This window comes from Aotus nancymaae, unplaced genomic scaffold (assembly GCF_030222135.1).
Source record: "Aotus nancymaae isolate 86718 unplaced genomic scaffold, 86718_ANA_hifiasm-v0.15.2.pri h1tg000051l, whole genome shotgun sequence".
Taxonomy (NCBI): Eukaryota; Metazoa; Chordata; class Mammalia; order Primates; family Aotidae; genus Aotus; species Aotus nancymaae.
The window spans coordinates 5,244,875-5,264,093 of NW_026988465.1; the positions used below are offsets into that span (position 1 = coordinate 5,244,875).

Below are 19,219 nucleotides of genomic sequence, written 5' to 3' on the forward strand. Positions count from 1 at the left end.
TGGATTCTCAAATAACAGCCAATGATGATCACAGCTAACGTTGAGCATTGATGCTATGCCATTGGCTATCTTGTATAGACTGTCTCACCTCATCTTTAGAAAGGTTATTATTTCCATTTAACTGATACTGAAACTTTAATATAACTTTACCTCGGCCTCATATAGGTAAGAAAAAAAAAAAAAGAATTCAACACCAGTGTCTCAGTTTGACATGTCACCAACGCATAAGTCAAATCTTATGACCCAGCCTTGGAAGTCACTCAGCACCACTGTTGAAGACTTTTGTTCTCTGGGTCCAAAACAGGTCATAGAGCCAGCCCAGACTTAACTGTGACTGTGTCTGGCCCCACCATCAGTAAGCCAAATGCTAATGGGTACAAAGTAGGTACTGAGGGCTGAATTTGGAACTCAGTCCTCTCCCTTTCTCTCCTATTCAGGTTTTTTGAACTGTCTGGCATTTAAGGAGTCTTGAATCATATGGCTTGAATTGTTGAGATCATTGAAAATGTTACTGTTTTACCATTGTGGTGTTAAAGTGCACATACAGGCAGTAACCTAATTGTATTTATTTTTTATATCCCTATAAGACATTAGCAATGGCGCTGCGTAAATTCAATTGCAGGCAAAAGAGTTGGGGAAAGGGAGTTCTGAGCAAACGTTAGTGATCAGTGGCTGAGGTATGAGGAGAGTGAGGAAGGTGGTTCAGCTTTGAGGTAGGAGGCACAGGAGCAGTTTTAAAGACCACAGAGTAATGGGATGGGCATGAGCACTTAAAAGGGTGTGAGTAGCAATCAGAGACTCGTGGATGGCACTAAGGAAGCCATGCATCTTTTCTAAGAAGGATAAAGGAAAAGAAAGTTTAGAGTGCGTCAAGATAATGTTGTTTTGGTAGAGGAAAAATTGGAAAATCTACATATGAGGCAATGGGTTCTATTTTACATTGTAATAAAATGAATGCTTTGAACTGTGCTTCTGTTTTCTCATTTTTAGATTCTTTATCTCCTCACATCTTCAAATCTGTGAGCATTTGCCAAGATTCTTCCTTAGCCGTACATATTGCCTCCCAGCATTGCACAATCCTTATCCTTAAGAGTTGCATGCAATTTATCCCCTTCCTGGCACGGTCAGACTTCCCTTCTCTCTCCTCCCCCATCTTGTCCTCCCGTCCCCCTTTCCCTTGTTGTGTTAGTTGCCTATTACCGTGTGACAAATCGCAGTGGTTTAAAACAACGATCAGTTACCATCTCTCACAATCTAGTGAAATGACCGGGTTCAACTAGATGGTTCTTCAAGGGCTCTTGTGCAGCTACAGCCAGGTGGTGGCTGGGGCTGAGTCATGCAAAGGACATCCAAAATGGCATCTTCATAACACTTTTGAGTGCTTAGGGGACAGGCTGGACAGTTTGTGCGTTCTGTCCCTCTCTTCTCCCACCCCACCCCCCATCTCTGTTGAGGTGCTTGGGGACAGGCTGGACAGTTTGTGGGTTCTGTCTCTCCTCCCACCCCCACCCCCCATCTCTGTTCTCCTCTCCTACCCCTCCGAATAGCTTCTCTACATGGCTATCTTGAGCTTCCTCACAACATGGATGTTTCAGGGTAGTCACACTTCTTATATGACAGCTATCTTTTCTCAGACAAGCATTCCAGGAAGCGTAAGTGAAAGGAAGTTCAAAGCTTATGACCCAGCCTTGGAAGTCACTCAGCACCACTGTTAAAGACTTTTGTTCTGTTGGTCCAAAACAGGTCATGGAGCCAGCCCAGAGCCACCCAAAGAAGGTAGACCACCCATGGACATGGATGCAGGGAGGTGTGGTTTATTGGGGATGGCATACCTCTCAGAAGACCAGCTACTACATTTCTCCTTTATTAAAAATATCTGCCCCTTTTTCTCTGCTCCTTATAACTGAAATATCTTAAAGTTACTGTCTTATATCTTATTTCTTATATTTTTCTCTTTATTTATAGGAAAGAAGTTTACTGAAAGACTTCTTTGAATAATTCTTACACAGGCTCTCAAGCGAATCTTAAAATATTATTTTCATTTAGTAATATTACAATTAAGCCTCCAAAAGGCTCTATAGAGAAAAGCTGTGTGACTGTTTTTTAGAAAGTCTCTTTGGAAAATCAGATTTGATTCACTTTTTAACCAACGATGATAACATATCAAACTTAAAAGGCAGATCGGTTTTAGGGAAAAGTGATACACCATCATGTGTGGGTGTCCTTGGGTGAACTTCCCAACAATATTGCTTTTCATGCATAGCCACTAATTAGAAAACCTGCTTTCTTGTTGAGGCTAAACTGTGGTTTACTTTTCTGGTTGGACCTCTTTTTGCTTATATTCAAGCTTTTACAGAAGCCAAAGCTTATTCTTTCTTAACTCTCAGAAAAAAAAAGTGAACTCGAATCTAAAAAATGTATAATTACATGGCAGTTTCAGAAACTCTTTTTAAAAAATCTTGTACCTGTAGATGGCTTAACTTTACTTAGCTTCTGCAAATGCCATTGAGGACTTAGATTCTTCTAGGGAGTTATTAGCTTTTCTTTCTCTCTCTCTCTTTCTTTTTCTCTTTCTCTCTCTCTCTCTTCCCCTCCCCTCCCCTCTCCTCCCCTCCCCCTTTCTTTTTTTTTTTTTTTTTGAGACGGAGTTTCACTCTTGTTGCCCAGGCTGGAGTGCAATGGTGCGATCTCGGCTCATCGCAACCTCCGCCTCCTGGGTTCAGGCAATTCTCCTGCCTCAGCCTCCTGAGTAGCTGGGATTACAGGCACGCGCCACCATGCCCAGCTAATTTTTTGTATTTTTAGTAGAGACGGGGTCTCACCATGTTGACCAGGATGGTCTCGATCTCTTGACCTCATGATCCACCCGCCTCGGCCTCCCTAAGTGCTGGGATTACAGGCGTGAGCCACCGCACCCGGCCACCCCTCGCCCTTTCTTGAAGCTAAATCTCCAAAGCTTTTCTCTCGTAATTATGAAAACCAACATGTGTAGAAAAAGTGGGAAGTTGGAGGTGGCTAATGATTTGGTAATTTTTCTACCCACAAACCCTAGGAAAACTCTGCTATAAGGATTAATTTGCTCATGAGATTTCACTTTGGTTGCCATTAAGAAAACACGAACAGGAACAGCGAAGCAGAAGTGTTTCCTAGCTCTGGAGAAAAGAGTCAAGGATTTATGGTGGGGAGCAGAACGCTCCTTTTTCCCTTTTACAGCGATTATAGATGAAGCATCTGAAGTTTGATAGCACTTCTCTCACACAGGACTTTGTACAGACATCTAAAAGCTGACCGAAAAATGAGAATCAGATAATCAGTAATTGCAGTTTCTCATGTGTCTTCATGTTGGTCCAGGAAAAAGATTTTATTTTAAAAAATGTATTTTGTCTAGCTTCACTGCAGTGTAATTGATAAATAAACATTTTATATATTTAAGGGGTACAAAGTAATTTGATATACCAGTACATTATGAGGTGATTACCACTATCAAGTTAATTCATGTGTTTATCACCTCACAGTGACATGGCTTTATTTTTTTGTAGTGAGAACGTTAAGATCTGCTCTCTTAGAAATTTTAAGTATGCAGTACCGTATTAACTCTTGTCATCATGCTGTACATTACGTCTCCAGAATTCACTGGTTATGTGTAACTGAACCTTTGTATCATTTGACCCTTCCCCAATACTCCTCCTCCCTCCCAGCTCCTGGTAACTCTGTTCTATTTTCTGCTTCTGTGAGTTCCACTTTTTCAGATTCCGCATATAAGTGAGGTCGTGCAGTGACTGTCTTTCTGTGCTTTGCTTATTTCATGTCACGTGACGTCCTCCAGGTTCATCCATGTTGCAAGTGGCAGAATCGCCCTCATTTTTAGGACCGAATACAAACCCATTTATGCACATACCACATTTTCTTTCTTCATTCATCCATCAATGCACGGTCAGGTTGATTCCATATTAAAAAAACTTTTAGATTCTATCCCTTCCCCCCAGTTTTTTTTTTTTTTTTCTGTAAACCATGAGAAAATAGCAGTGGCTCCGCTGGTGATTTCCTTCCACATCTTCGTTCTCCTACATGGGATCCACATGCGGATTAAATGGGGGTTCCAACAGTTCCCAGTGTGGAAAGTCCCTCCCCTCAGAGTCGCGGGGCCCTCAGGTTCTACCAGGAAGGGGAAGGCATAAACATTTCCCCTGAACAGGCAAATTACACTTCAGGCCCAGGCAAAATGTGTTGCGTACTCCCCTTTCCCACCCTCAGTCATCCCCACAAATGTTCAGCTCAGAGCTGCCCCTATGTCAACTGCTGGTGGTGACACGTGAACCAGCTTGAGGAAGGAAGAGAAGCCCGGAGGAGAGGGGACCGGGGGAGCATAACGGGGCCAGGATGGGCAGACAGGTTCTTCTTCATTGTTTCATTAATTCTCATACCTTTTCCTGTGAAATCATATTCTTCCCATTTTTGCAGATGAGAAAACTTTAAGCCAAGAGTTTTCATAACCTGTGCTCATGCAAATTCATTCAAATAAGTAGACACGCGGAAGTATTTAAATAAAAACTAAGAATTCTGCCTATCTTGGGTAACATGAAGGATTTTCACCTCATCCTCACAGGCCAGCCTGTGGTCTGTGCACCACCCGATCCCCCTAATTAGCCGTGGGTAACTGGTAATCCACCTATGAAGTCAAACGGGGAAACGGTGGTGAGGTGAGCCTGTGGCACTTAGTCAAGTAACAATAGTTGTCACTCTCTCTTGTTTAATCTTATAGTGGAGTACGACAAGGAGTTCTCCCCTCGTCAGCGACACCACAAAGAGTTCAAGTTCAACTTATCCCAGATTCCTGAGGGTGAGGCGGTGACGGCTGCAGAATTCCGCATCTACAAGGACTGTGTTGTGGGGAGTTTTAAAAACCAAACTTTTCTTATCAGCATTTATCAAGTCTTACAGGAGCATCAGCACAGGTATGAAGGCTCGAGAAAGCCCCAAAGGTGGTACTGGCCCCTGTTTCCCACCCTCTGTGATGACGATAACCCCGACTGTGTCTGTGGAGGGTGACTTGGAGTTCAGGGGCAGCTGTGAGCACGAGGAGGGGGTGTTCTAAATGGTAGCGTTTAGCCGGTGAGTAAGAGGAGGGGGTGTTCTAAATGGTAGCGTTTAGCTGGTGAGCACGAGGAGGGGGTGTTCTAAATGGTAGCGTTTAGCCGGTGAGTAAGAGGAGGGGGTGTTCTAAATGGTAGCGTTTAGCTGGTGAGTAAGAGGAGGGGGTTTCTAAATGGTAGCGTTTAGCTGGTGAGCACGAGGAGGGGGTTTCTAAATGGTAGCGTTTAGCTGGTGAGTAAGAGGAGGGGGGTGTTCTAAATGGTAGCGTTTAGCTGGTGAGTTCTTTTGCTATTAAGTTGATTTTCCAAGTAATTATTTTTTTCTAAGCAAGCTAGTGAGTGTATTTATTATAACCATCCTTTGTGATCGGATAACTCCATAGTTTATTGGGAGTAAAATGTTCCCACTATTGCTTAGTCCTCATTTTGAATGATAGGTAAGGGTGGCTAAAATAAATTCATACATTAAAATTATATGATGCTTATAAGTGATAATAATTCAGGTGAATATGAGGCTGTGTATTTGTGCACATAAGATACACACACACATACACGTGTGTCTTTGAGTAAACGTGTGTGATGTATTTTTTTATCATTTGGATACAAGGGAGCAGTAGACATTTTCCCTGTCTATATTATTCTTGGTTTCTAAAACAAGCCCAGACCAGCTGCCTGGCAATACAGAAAAACTTCCATGGAGCGATTGTTGGAGGACTGGAAGGGCTGAGGGATGAAATATGGTAGTTGTGTACAGAAGAAGCCAATACGGCCAGGCGCAGAAGCTCACACCTGTAATCCCAGCACTTTGGGAGGCTAAGCTGGGTGGATCACCTGAGGTCGGGAGTTTGAGACCAGCCTGACCAACATGGAGAAACCCCATCTCTACTAAAAATACAAAATTAGCTGGGCATGGTGGTGCATGCCTGTAATCCCAGCTACTCAGGACGCTGAAGCAGGAGAATCTCTTGACCCAGGAGGTAGAGGTTGCAGTGAGCTGAGATTGCGCCATTGCTCTCCAGCCTGGGCAACAAAAACAAAGCCCCATCTCAAAACAAAAAAAGAGAGCCAATAGGAAACCCCAAGAACTCGAATTTTGCTTAGTATTTAGGGGTCAGTTTAGTAAGTCAGTGAGAATCAAGGCCTTTATGCACAGTAGATTAGCATGACCATGTAGTTCTTAGTGTGTACAAGGTGGAAATTAAGCAGTGATATGATGGTCTGGCAATTATACAGCAGCTACAAGGATAACAATGAAGGGAAGTGAACGTAGAGCGGGAGGGAACTCCACACTTCCAGACTCCATAAGGGATTTGTCAGCTTTGGTTTCATAAACTAAGTCCAGATTTCTGCTTTTGGTCTTGTGAGTCTATTGACTTCCCAAGAGTTTCCAAAGGCTTAAGAATGACTTGGGTTCTTCCTGAATGTATTGATCTCTGTGTGGGTCTATCACAAATACACACACTGAACTCGTAGGGATCATTAATTTGCCCTATGAAAGATTCATTTTCGTTTTGAAAGCACTGCCAGCATCCAGCCCTCGTGTATCTTTAAGTCTGTAATGGGGAAACACGGAAGAAGGACAGATGTTGATGCCATACTTTGGGACATTTCATGGTATGAATGTACAAGCTGATGGTTGTAGGTAATTCATAGCTAGGACAGCTACATGGTGAGTAAAATGTAGCCGTTGTGGTGTCTTGATAATGGGCCACAATTTTGGAATGAAAGGGAAGTTTTCTGATGTCTAATTCTCACTCCTAAATAAAAGAATATGCAGTGGCTTTACTACTGAGGGTCACTTTTGGAAAGGTACATTTTTGTTGCTAGATTTTTGTCAGTTGATACTTGAGAGAGAATTGGTATTCACTGACTCTTTGGAACTGTTTTAGCCATTGATTTTCAATCTGCCTAATTATTCCATTATATTTCTCTGGTTAGGATAACCTGTTGGCATCTTTTCTGGCTCAGAAATTTATTGGGAATACATGGTTTTCTCCATCCTGCAGGAAAAACTTTATAGTGAAAATGCCAGACTGGGAGTTAAGTGACTATGGCATTTTAAAAAATTGTTATTTGCTTTTGAAAAGAGAGAGAAAGTTAGCAGAACATTTGTAAGGTTTATACTGAACTCCAGCCAAAAAAGAACAGCTGCCCTGTGCTTAGGATGGTGGTGTCATACTTCCTCGAGGCCAGCAGTGAGCTTGGAAAATAAAATCCTGAATGGTCCCAACCTTTGATGACTCTCTATCAAAGCAGAGAGTTGTAGTTTCTTTGCCTTCTAGGATGGGAGCATTTGGCACTTGTGTGTGTTTTGTTGTTGTGCATAGGAGCAGGGAGATTCTGGGAAAATTGGGAAAATTTCATGCTTTTGAAGGGCTCCAGTTTGGCCAGGAGGAGATTTTCTTTTCTTATCTGTGGGCCAGGAGCCAGGCCTCCTACCACCTCCTAGCGTTCTTCCAGAGGCCTCCAGATTCAGCTGCAGGACTCCTTCCGGGGGAAGGTTTGATCTCCCCATCTGTACCGTCTTGGGGTGTCTTAGCTGAAAACAATTCTCCAGGCTTATGAAGAAATGTATTTGTCTAATCTGTGTTTAAGTGAAATTTGTAGTATTTGATGGATTAACTCCATTTAACAACTGTTTGTATTACAAAATAGTTGGCCTCCTTGAAAAAGAAAAACAGAGTCAGAGTTTTAAATGCTGAGTCACACATTCAGCTGGGGTGGCAGTAGTTATGTGTTGGGCCTTCCAATATTAAAGGCAGTTAGGAAGTCTGACCCAGGGAGGGTCAGGGAAGATTCTTGCAAGATGGGCTTTTGCGGTGAACTCTGCACAAACGTGTTTCTTTGATAAGAAATCACTGGACCAGGTAAGTTTAAATACTTGAATAGATGGTGCTTTTAGCAAGAACAAGGAAATGCTTTACTTTAAATACTTTACTTAAAAGTCAAGACTAAGCCCTTAGATGAAGTCTGTGTCATGGGAGATTTGAAGCAACTCATAGATTAGAATGAAATCAGCAACCTAACAATGAAGCAGTTTGTGCAAAAATCATAGTGGCAAGGGAAATCTGACTTAACTGACTCCATCTCGCTTCTGCTTGGCTAAATTGCTCTTGCTCATTCTTGTGCAGAGGCCATAATGGTCCTTTCCTTGAGCAGATCCTCTACTTGTTTAAAAATTGAAACTCTCTTTGTAAAGAGGTCACAAGGTTATGGTAGCAGTTGGGCTTTGCTATAGACATAAACAGTGACCTGCCATTGATGAGCTTGCTTGTCTGTAAGTTGCTGACTGCCTCAGAATCATGTAACTGAGGCTCACAAAGTTATAACTTCCCCAACTACACCTATAGATAACATCACTATTGTGAAACCTAAAGAACTGGTCTTTGAGATATTTTTCAGATTTAGCATTTTGGTAGACCACGAGATGCCACCTGGTCTTGAAATTCCTTCCCAGGAGCTAACTCAGCTACGTAAAGACAGTTTTAGTCACACCTGTGATTTCATCCTCGGTCAGTCAGTGATTTCAGTTCCCCAGCCCCCTTCCTGCCAAAGTACCCTTAAAAAACTCTAGCCTCTACATTCTCAGGGAGGCATATTTGAGAAATACCTCCTGTCCTACTAGTTGGCTGGCCCTGTGATTATAAACCTCTTTCTTTGCTATAATACCTGCTGTTTTCAGTGCATTGGTTTTTCTGGGCGGTGGGCAAGGGGAATCCATCAGACTGCAGCAACAGTCTGCATCATTATTGAGTACCACAGGACGCCTTTGCACTTTATTTTTAGACGCTTACTCCATGGTATTGCGTGGTGTTTAAAAGATGAGTTTGGCGTTAAAATTTGGTGTTACAAATCATTGTGTCCTTGTAATGACGCAGGTAAAAAATTGCATTTATATAGTAACAGTTTGGAAAAGGCCTTCTCTTACATTTTCTCATTAGGATTTTACCATGATCCCATCAGATAGACAGGGCAGGCATGTTATCTTTGAGAGAACAAAGCATGGCACATACGAATTTTGCCAAGGCCAAATAATTCCTAAACGGTTGTCTGCTATGCTTCCTAAAAGTGGTTTCGATGATGTAGGTACAGTCTCAAAATAAAGATGAAGTACTGGAAAGAGGTAAGCAACCTCCTTATGACACATCCTCACACCTCCATTTCCTTAGCTTTGAAGCAGACGTCCCAAGGATGTTTCTGTTTGAATGGCAAATGAGAGAGTTTCATAGGTAGTGAAGATCTGTGTCTGTTAGAATTCAGACTCTGGTACTTTGATGTCTAAGACCTTCCTACAGAAAACCTTTGCAAAACTTGGTTTTTTTGATCTCTTGATCAACCACTGGTCTATTAACAGCTTTTCTAGAGAAGGGAAGTGGAGGGGAAGAATAAATTGACACAAAAGTATATGTAATTGTTCACAGTGTTATACATTTGTCAATTTACTTCTTTTCACAACATGTACTCATGATCTTTATTCTGTTAGCACTTTTATATCAATAGTTAAATTTTGAGGTCTTTAAAGAATATCATTTTCTTCTACATTTTTTACTTGGTTAACGGCATACTTTTACTGTTTGTAATCGAATTTTGTATACCTAGAAGTCAAAGAGCATCTCTTGAAAATCAACCAGAAATTTTAACACACATGTTCAATATCTGAATTGTGGTCCTGTTTCATCCATGAATCGGCCACGCTTGTCTCTGCTAGTTTTGAAATTCTGTGTTCTACTCTCTGTTTTAGCATTCACATTGCTTGGCAGTTGATGGTCTCTCTTCTGTGTGTGTGATAACTTTTCTTCTCCATGTTCTTATCATGGTACAGTCTTTTGGGAGACATTTGAAGAATTAATTACCAAATTCAACATTTATGTTTCATTTAAACAATATCCCAACTTACTCCTCTGTTTAGAAACAGGCAAGGATGTTTTTCATAATTTGACTTTAGAGTTTGGTTTATATGTTCATCTTAACTTCAGGATCCTTAGGATTTGAAAAAATGCATCTTAAAATCAAGGAGGGAAATGCTGCTCTATAGTTGGTTTTCATGTTTTTAATACACTTTTATTGAAGTTAAGGCTACATATAAAATTTACTGTCTTTACCATTTTTAAGTGTATAGTTCAGTGGTAATAAATACCTTTATATTCTTTTCTTCCCCCTTCATCCCTCCCTCCCTGCTAAAATGGGAAGATTTTCTCAGGCCAGCACACAAGGCTGCTGCTGGAGTCTGCAGGAACAATCCAAGACTGAATTATTGCTTTCATTTTTGACAAAATTAACAAAATCTTACCTGTTTTACAGATAGAACATAATTGTCCCAGGGGAGAAAAGGGTAACAAAACGTTTTCCAGAATTTTTAGTTCGATACTGCACTCTGAACCATTCACAGAGGTAGGGAACACAGGAATAAGTTAACAAAGGAGAATGAAGATGATTCAGATTTGCACATGTTTGAATCATGGTTTGAGTACCCAAGACCAAGTGGGATGTAGAAGTTTTGAGCTGAGCAGAATGAGCTGAACTATAGTAGTAGATTTTTGAGACCGTAGGTGAGCCATGAAATAGATTACATAGACCAGATGTGTAAGAATAGAAAATCTAATTGACCCTTTACTGTTTATTGAAAATACTATCTTTTTCTCATGTACTTTAATGACACCTTTCTCATAAATTAGGTGACCATATATATGTGAGTCTGTTTTTTTGGATCTTTATTCTGTTCCATGGTTTAATTTTTCTCTTCTCATACCAATACTGCACTGTCTTAATTCTTTTAGTTTTATAATAAGGCTTGATATGTGGTATGTAATCTCAAAATTGTTCTTGAGACTTTCTTAGCTATTAATGGCCCTTCACATTCCCATATAAATTTTAAAATCAGTTTGTCTATTTCCACAAAAAACAAAAACAAAAAAACTTGGGGGCTTCTGATTGGAATTGCATTAAATCTAGAGATCAGTTTGGAAAGGATTTACATCTCAGCCATAATGAGTGTTTCAGTTCAAGAATGTGGTATTTACCTAGGCCTTCTTTAATAACTCTCAATCATATAGTTTTTTTGTGTATCTTGAATATTTTTATTAGATTAATTTTAGATATTGAAGTTTCTGATACTGTTATAAATGGCATTATTAGTTTTTAAAAATTTCAGTGCCTAATTGGTTTTTGCCAACATATAGCATACCATTGATTTTTATTTGTATCCAACAACCTTGCAAATTTACATGTTAATTCAAATAGCTTTTTTGTATGGCCTTTTGAAATTTCTGTGAATATAATCTATAAATATTAACTTTATTTTTTCCTTTTTAATTCTATTTTTTGCTTCTCTTTTTCTTATTTTATTGTGCTGGCTAGGACATCCAGGACAATGTTGAAATCATTCAGATTTCTGTCAGATTTTTTAATCTCGGGGTAAAGATTTAATATTTCATCATTAAGGATGATGATTGCTCTAAATGTTTTTATAGATACTCTTTATTAGATAAAGGAAATTCTTATCCATTGCTAGTTTTCTAAGAGTTTTTTAAAATTAGGAATTGGACTGGATTTATCAAATGTTTTTTCTGAATTTTGGGACAATCATATAATTTTTCTCCATATAGTGCTATGTGTCTGCCATATGAAATGACTTTTAAATGTTATACTAACCTCATGTCCCTGGAACAAGTTCAACTTGTGATTTATTATTCTTTTTATATCAGGCTGGATTCAAAGACCATATCTGGTAACTGCTATCTGGATCACCTATGAGTCTATTTCCATTATCTGTTTGTTCCCTTGATTTTTCCTTATTTGATTTTATTTCCTGGCAAGCCTGCTAATTTTCCATTTATGAAATTCTGGACATTATTTAAGAAAAAAGTTATAGATACTGTTATCTCCTTCCAGACTAGATTCAATGTTCTACTGTAAGGCAGACAAAATCACCTTTTTCTTTTTGTTCTGGTTTAGGCAGGATCTAAGGATATATTAAGGCTTATCTGTTTCTGGTTTTCCTTTCTCCTAGAGTTTAGCCCTTTCAGCTGTCAAGTCTAGGATGCTGGGAACATTGGCTCACATCTGTAATTCAGCACTTTAAGAGGCCAAGGTGGGATGATTTACTGAGCCCAGGAGTTCAAGATCAGCCTGGGAAACATAATGAGACCCTGTCTCTACAAAAATAAAACAAATTAGCCAGGCATGGTGGCTTGTGCCCTTAGTATCAGCTACTCAGGAGACTGAGGTGGGAGGATTGCTTGATCCTGTAAAGTCAAGACTGCAGTGAGCTATGATTGCACCACTGCACTCTAGCCTAGGCAACAAAGCAAGAACTTGTCTCAAAAAACCTTTTTTTAATTTAAAAAATCTTTTAAGAATAACATAAAAGTGACTGGGTGCAGTGGCTCAGGCCCGTAATCCCAGCACTTTGGGAGGCTGAGGCGGGCAGATAATGAGGTCAAGAGATCGAGACCATCCTGGCCAACATGGTGAAATCCCATCTCTACTAAAAAGATACAAAAATTACCTGGGTGTGGTAGCACGCGCCTGTAGTCCCAGCTACTTGGGGGGCTGAGGAGGGAGAATTGCTTGAACCCAGGAGGCAGGGGTTGCAGTGAGCTGAGATCGCGCCACTGCACTCCAGCCTGGTGCCTGGCGACAGAGTGAGACTCTGTCTCCAAAAAAAACAACAACAACAAAACCCAAAAACATGAAAGTCTGGAATGTTTATAAGAGCCCCTCTTGGTGGACTCTGCACTCAATTTTTTAGCTCCCCAGCACTGTGAGACTGCCAAAACCTCTGCTTTGCTTTTGAGCCTCTACACAGTTTCTTTCTGCTTGTTTTCTCAACTCCTCATCCCATGTAAACACAGCTTAATATCTGGCAAATACCTCAAATGGAAATGTTGGAGTTCAAGGAGGCCAGAACTTGAAGAGCCAAAGTCCTAGAGGAAAGAGACTGCATAGAAGTGACCCAGGCTTCTGTGAGATCACTTTTATGAGCTCATTTCCATGAAGCTCCCTTTTTGGGGGACTTTAGCTTTTCTCACACACTAGCTGCCTTGAATTTTGGTTTTCTCCCCAGCCAGTGATTTTATGTAAAGCTCTAGGCTGCTACCACTTTCTGTTTGGTGTATGTGCCTCATACTAGAAATTATCACATGCCCTGAAAGGAAAAGGCAGCAGCAAACACAAGGCTCACCTTCACGCAGTTTCTTTCTCCCTGAGGTCATGACCCATCCAGCGTTGCCTTGCTTGGTTGCTCTAAGAGGACTTCAAACAAGTTTGGTTTTTTTTTTTATTAATCCAGTTTTTAGTTTGATACATCATGACCAGAAGCTTAAGTCTTTGTAGTATGTTTTATCATTTTCATTTGGAAATCTTTTTAATGAACCCCTACAAATGTTGATGTTTGATTCGGTAATGAAATGGCGTAGTCCTGGAAACAAGATCTGGACCTAGTGGTTGATCCAGTTCCAGGGTGGAGGAGAGTAGTTTCTTTAGAAGAGCATTACCTATGGCCTGATTGCTCTGTAAAATCTGTTGGATTTTCAATGTTGCCTGCTGAGATGAAGATAAAAGTTCACCCTTTTAGATACCTGAGACGAGTTTCTGTTTTGAAGAGAAGGGCAAATTTGAGAAAGCCAGGATGGGAGAACACTATTATAGTTTGGGCAGAAGGAAACCAAAGCCTTTTATCCCCGTGCCCAACCACACCTTTTTCTCTTTCTGGGTCTGGCTTTCACAGGTATAATCCTTGGGGACTCCTGAAATCTTACTGCTGACTTGATAATCTCTGGCTCCTTCTGTGTGGGCCTCAGGCAAGCAGTGAGCTTTTCAGTGTTTGTTCCTTTGCCCTTGAAAACGGGATAATACAAGTGACCCACGGTTCAGGTTATGTAACTGGTTAGTTTCATCTTCATAGTCAAGGGCATATGCCTTGTACCTAGAACGATCTATTTGAAAAAAAAAAAAAAAAAAAAAACTGCTCTAGGAGCTATCAGACCTTGTTTCTCAGCCTATGTTCTGTTCTTTGTAAGGCACAGGGTAGAAATGAATGTTTCAGAGAGGAATTAAAGTTATCATAAAGAATCATATACTCTCAAAAAATGCTAAAACATTTTATGCTGGCAGGGAGAGTCAGTAGGTGACGGGCAGGAGACGCTGTTCTTTGGGAACTGCTTATCTTCTTGGTAAATGCGAAGAGAAGAGAAAACAGGCTTTTATTTCTGGAAACTATGCCTTATATATTTATCATTCATGCTTAGAAACAGATCGCTTTGGTTACGTGCATCTCCATATGAGGCTGTCCAGCTCTGTGGGAGGCAGGCCATGCCAGTGGTTAAGATTACTTTGTAGCCCCATAAATAGGTACACCTATTGTGTACCCATAAAAACTAAAAAAAACTTTAAAAAAAGATTACTTTGTAAAACATCTTTTTTAAAAAAGATAAATCAATAGCAATTTTACTATTTCGTTTCCCCACCTTGGACAGGAATGTGGAAATGTAGGGTTGGTGATGAGAACCAAAACATGTAAGATTTTCATGTAACATGTTTAAAAGATAGCCAAGGTTGGGCGTGGTGGCTCACACCTGTAATCCCAGCACTTTGGGAGGCCGAGGCAGGCGGGTCATTTGAGGTAAGGAGTTCAAGACTACCCTGACTGACTGTTGAAGCCCCATCTCTACTAAAATATAAAAATTAGCTAGGCGTGGTGGCATGCACCTGTAATTTCAGCTACTCAGGAGGCTGAGGCAAGAGAATCAGTTGAACCCAGGAGGCGCAGGTTGCAGTGAGCCAAGGTCATGCCACTACATTCCAGCCTAGGTGACAGAGCAAGACTTCCTCTCAAAAAAGAAATAATAAGTAAGTTAATTAAAAATAACAAGTGGCGAACTCCGCGCTTGATCACTAGTGAAGGTTAGAGTATACCCCAGTGTACGGAAGCTTTGTTGTGTTTATGTGGCCAAAGAGAACACACTGGGTAGCCATGAATTTGTATAAAGTTATCATCCTCCTTCTCCTCTTACCCTGCCTTGGACATACAGAACCAAGACTTCCAGTAACACTGATACTTGGACTTGATCTTACCTGCAATTCTGTTTATTAGCCTAATCCAATGACTCCCTGAGGGTTAAGCCAATCCATAAGACACATTGACTTGTGGAGCAGCCTACATTTGGTTTGCACTGTTTTAGGGGGAGGAGCAAGAAATCTTGAAAGCAGATAGCTTCCAACCCTAAGTTCACAGAACAGGCACAGGTAGTACTGCTTGTATTTCATGGAGAAGTAGTCTGGCTTTAGGTCCTTGGCTCACAAAGTGTGGTTCTTAGACCAGATTCTCAGGCCCCTCCCCAGGCTTACTGAGTCAGAAGCCCCAGGGGTGAGGGGCAGCAATCCATGTGTTAACAAGCCCCCCAGGGGATTCTGATGCAGGCTATGCTTGAGAGCCACTGGTAAAAGAGCATGTACAACACGTGAGCCAGACTGCCTGGGTTCATTTTCCAGCTCTGGCCTTGCTGGCTGTGTGACCACGTTCAAGCTGCTTAATCTCAATCTCTCTCTCTCTCTTTTTTTTTTTAAGGTTGGGTTTTGCCCTGTTGCTCAAGCTGGGTGCAGTGACACAATCTCAGCTCACTGCAACCTGCACCTCCCAGGCTCAGGCGATCCTTCCACCTCAGCTCATCCCCAGCTAATTTTTTGTATTTTTTGTAGAGACAGGGTATTGCCATGTTGCCCAGGATGGTCTCGAACCCCTGGGCTCAAGTGGTCTGCCTGCTTCAGCTTCCCAAAGTGGTAGGATTACAGGCATGAGCCACATGCCCAGCCGATTTAATCTCTTTGTGCCTCAGTTTCTTCATCTGTAAACCTGTAATAGCATTAATAGTATTTACCTCTTACGATTGTTATGAGGCGTTAATGTATGTAAGTGCACTTAGAACAGTCACATAGTAAACACCATGTGAAGGTTTGCTATGTTAATATTCTAACAGCGAAGTGATTTATATTGGTTTGTTAAAGATGAAATAGCCCCTACAGAATCAAGGTACCTTTGACGTTTGAAACATCTCTTCATATCCTGCTAGCCATTGGGTAATATCAAAGAGTGTAAAAAAAAAAAATGTAAGTGTAGCCAAATATATAATAATAATGTTCATTCATCTTTGTTACTCAAATTTGTATGTGTCATGTATGCAACAGTTTACCCTTGTTTGTAGAACTCTATTTTCAAATGTGTGATGCCTTTTTTATCTTTCTAATGGTAAAAGTTTAAACATAATCTATACTGTCTCTTACATAAGGAAAAAGTAAAAAGCACGGGCTTGACTCCTTAATTTTCTAAAATGGAAATGGAGTTTTTTTTACTGTCATTCTGTTGGAAAATGGACTTTTTCTTATTGCAGAAAGTCAGTTCCTCAGTGTGTGAATGTTGTTTTGTATCTTAATTTAACGTCAAGTCCAGATGCACAAATGCAAAGGAACGTGTGATGAAGAAATAAACAGAAGACCACAGGGTCAGCTTATTGAGTATTTCATAAATCTGCTTATTTTGTATATATAAATGCCACTTTACTGAGAGCATTTTTCTAGCAAAATGGTTAGTAGTAAACACTGTTGTACTTTGACCTGGGCATTGTGACCTTGATGGGTGTGTGATTTGTCAGGAAGGGTTGAAGCCTGTCCACCAGGAGTTCAAGCGCTTCCTACCCTTTTCTGAGGGCAAAGGAGAGAAAGGCCTGCTGTGTTTTGCCAATGATGCTCTCTGCCTCTCGGCGCAATGGCGTATCACTGATGTGAGCATGTGCCTTGGAGACTGTGTGATAGGAGGGACACGCAGGGATAAATCTTGCCCACAAACACCAACACTCGCAGGCACTTTCCTGCACACACCTCTCATTCCTACCTGACCCTGATGGGGGAGGCCCACTGGTGATCTTTTTTTATTCATTCACTCATTCATTCATTCATTTGTTCATCCGAGACAGCAGACCAGAATTTGGGCCATGGCGATGGTAGGGGAACACCTCCTTCCTCTCCCACCCCCCACAGCTAAAGGACTGGATAGAGGTTGTCTTTGTGAGTGGCTTTCTGACTCGTCAACTCTAATGCCAGGGTGAATTTTTGAAATTGTCCAGAAATCTCTTATTAGGTGTATTAATTTGTTAAGAACCTCATTTGCCCAGGATGACCACAATATGAGGACTGTCATGCTCTGGGGATGGAATTACATGGAAAAGAGTAACACTGTTACTGCCTTGAAGATTGGAAGCATATTCACCATGCAAATGTAGGGTCTGAGTTAATTGAGAACAAAATAGTCAATAACTGCATTCAAAATTACCTTCCATTGTTCCGAGATTTTCTTTCATGGTTTGCCACCTTAAGAGTATGTCACAGTAGGAAGGTTCAAATAATCTAGGCATGGTGATGATTTTGGCCAGTCTCTAGGACTCTTTGTCTATCAGTGACACACATTTTAGGTGAGAGCATCTCTTCTCAACTCTGCCCAATTGAGATTTAGAAGGGAAAGCTTATTTTTCACCTGGCAAAATCAGATGCATCATCTTCGAGGCTATACTTTTACAGTCCGCAGACTAGGAAGGCTGTGTGTCTCCGAGGAAACGTCAGTTGATGCGGGTCAGACCAGAACTGTTTTAGTGATTTACCGTCAATAGTATCTCTTCAATATCTGAGTTATTGGGAGCTTTGAGGGTGAACCCATGAAGTTGTACCTTAAAGCTCCATTCCTTTTTCAAGTTCCTCTCCCTGATGATGTGAACATCATCTCCCTGATATTGTCATGCTGGACACACAGAGCATTCTGCTTGGAAGGAGGAGCAGGGTAAGATGGGGAGGGTCAGCGTGGCTCCACCACAGTGTCACTGTCTACAATCAACACCAGACATCGCAGGCACTTTCCTGCACGCACCTCTTATTCCTACCTGACCCTGATGGGGGAGGCCCACTGGTGATCTTTTTATCTATCTACCTATCTATCTATCTATCCATCCATCCATCCATCCATCCATCCATTCAGAGACAGGGTCTCATTCTGCCACCTCAGCTGGAGTGCAGAGGTGCAGTCATGACTCACTGCAGCCTCCACCTCCCTGGACTCAGGTGATCCTCTCGCCTCAGCTTCTCAAGTAGTTGAGACTACAGCAGTGCACTACCATGCTTGGCAAATTTTTGTATTTTTTGTAGAGACAAGGTTTTGCCATATTGCCCAGGCTGGTCTCAAATTCCTGGACTCCGGCAATCCTCCCGCCTCAGCCTCTCAAAGTTCTAGCATTATAGGCATGAGCCACCGCATCCAGCCTTCCCAACTGGTCATTTTTAACCTGTGCCTGCCCTGTGTATCTTACCGTATTTTCTGTATCTAGCTGACTTTAGCATTTATATGTGGTAGATTTCGGTCCCTTACATTATTCTGAGCCCTCATACAGTACTTTCAGGCTGTGCTCTGTCTGCTTCATGATTCTACTTTTTAGATACATGACAGCTAAGGGCCTGGGCTCTGATTAAATTCCATTTGCCCCACTTAGCCATGTGACCTTGAGACCCTCTCTGGGGCTCAGCTGTAGAAGAGATGTCATAGGTCCTGCCTTTTCTGGCTGTGCTGAGGATAAAGGCTGTTGACACAATCAGTTTTCGCTGTTCCTCTGTTCCACTTGGTCCAGTTATCTTAACTCCATGCTCTGCCTCACTTCCCTTCTAAAGACCTCAAGCATTGTGGATCTAAACATCGAAGTCCAAGCCTGCCTCGCTGCCATAGGACCACAGAGAGCGTTCATCTTTCAAGGCACAGCCGCTAGACTGCACTTGTTGGCCTCACACACTTCTTGAGCAGTAAGAACAGGCAGTATTCTCACTATACAATTAGAAAAGTGTGCCACAGAATAATGCAAATTTATGGGCCCCAAAGTGACTCGGTAGCAGAGTCGGGATGGAAACTGGGCTTCCCACATCCACGAATCCACACTGACCCTGTAAGTACAATTGCCTCATGTCATGACGGGTCATCCTCATCTTCCGCCTTTGCCCCGAGTTTAACTTTTGATTTTATGTTCTCCGTCTTTAATTCATTTCTTCTCTTTCTGCTCCTCTCTATTTTCCTCCTCCTTCCTGGATGATGTGCGTCT

At 41.4% G+C, this 19,219-nt stretch overlaps 2 protein-coding genes across 2 annotated transcripts in view; one reads left to right on the plus strand and one right to left on the minus strand.

Annotated features, from left to right (window-relative positions):
- Window positions 1-19,219, minus strand: part of BLOC1S5 (biogenesis of lysosomal organelles complex 1 subunit 5) — a 479,535-nt gene that overhangs the window by 252,769 nt on the left and 207,547 nt on the right. The window lies entirely within an intron of this gene.
- BMP6 (bone morphogenetic protein 6) overlaps window positions 1-19,219 on the plus strand; it is a 163,998-nt gene that overhangs the window by 121,860 nt on the left and 22,919 nt on the right. The window contains exon 2 of the mRNA XM_012440291.3: window positions 4,763-4,955. Coding sequence (XP_012295714.2) covers window positions 4,763-4,955 — 193 coding nt within the window. The remainder of the gene's footprint in view (window positions 1-4,762; window positions 4,956-19,219) is intronic.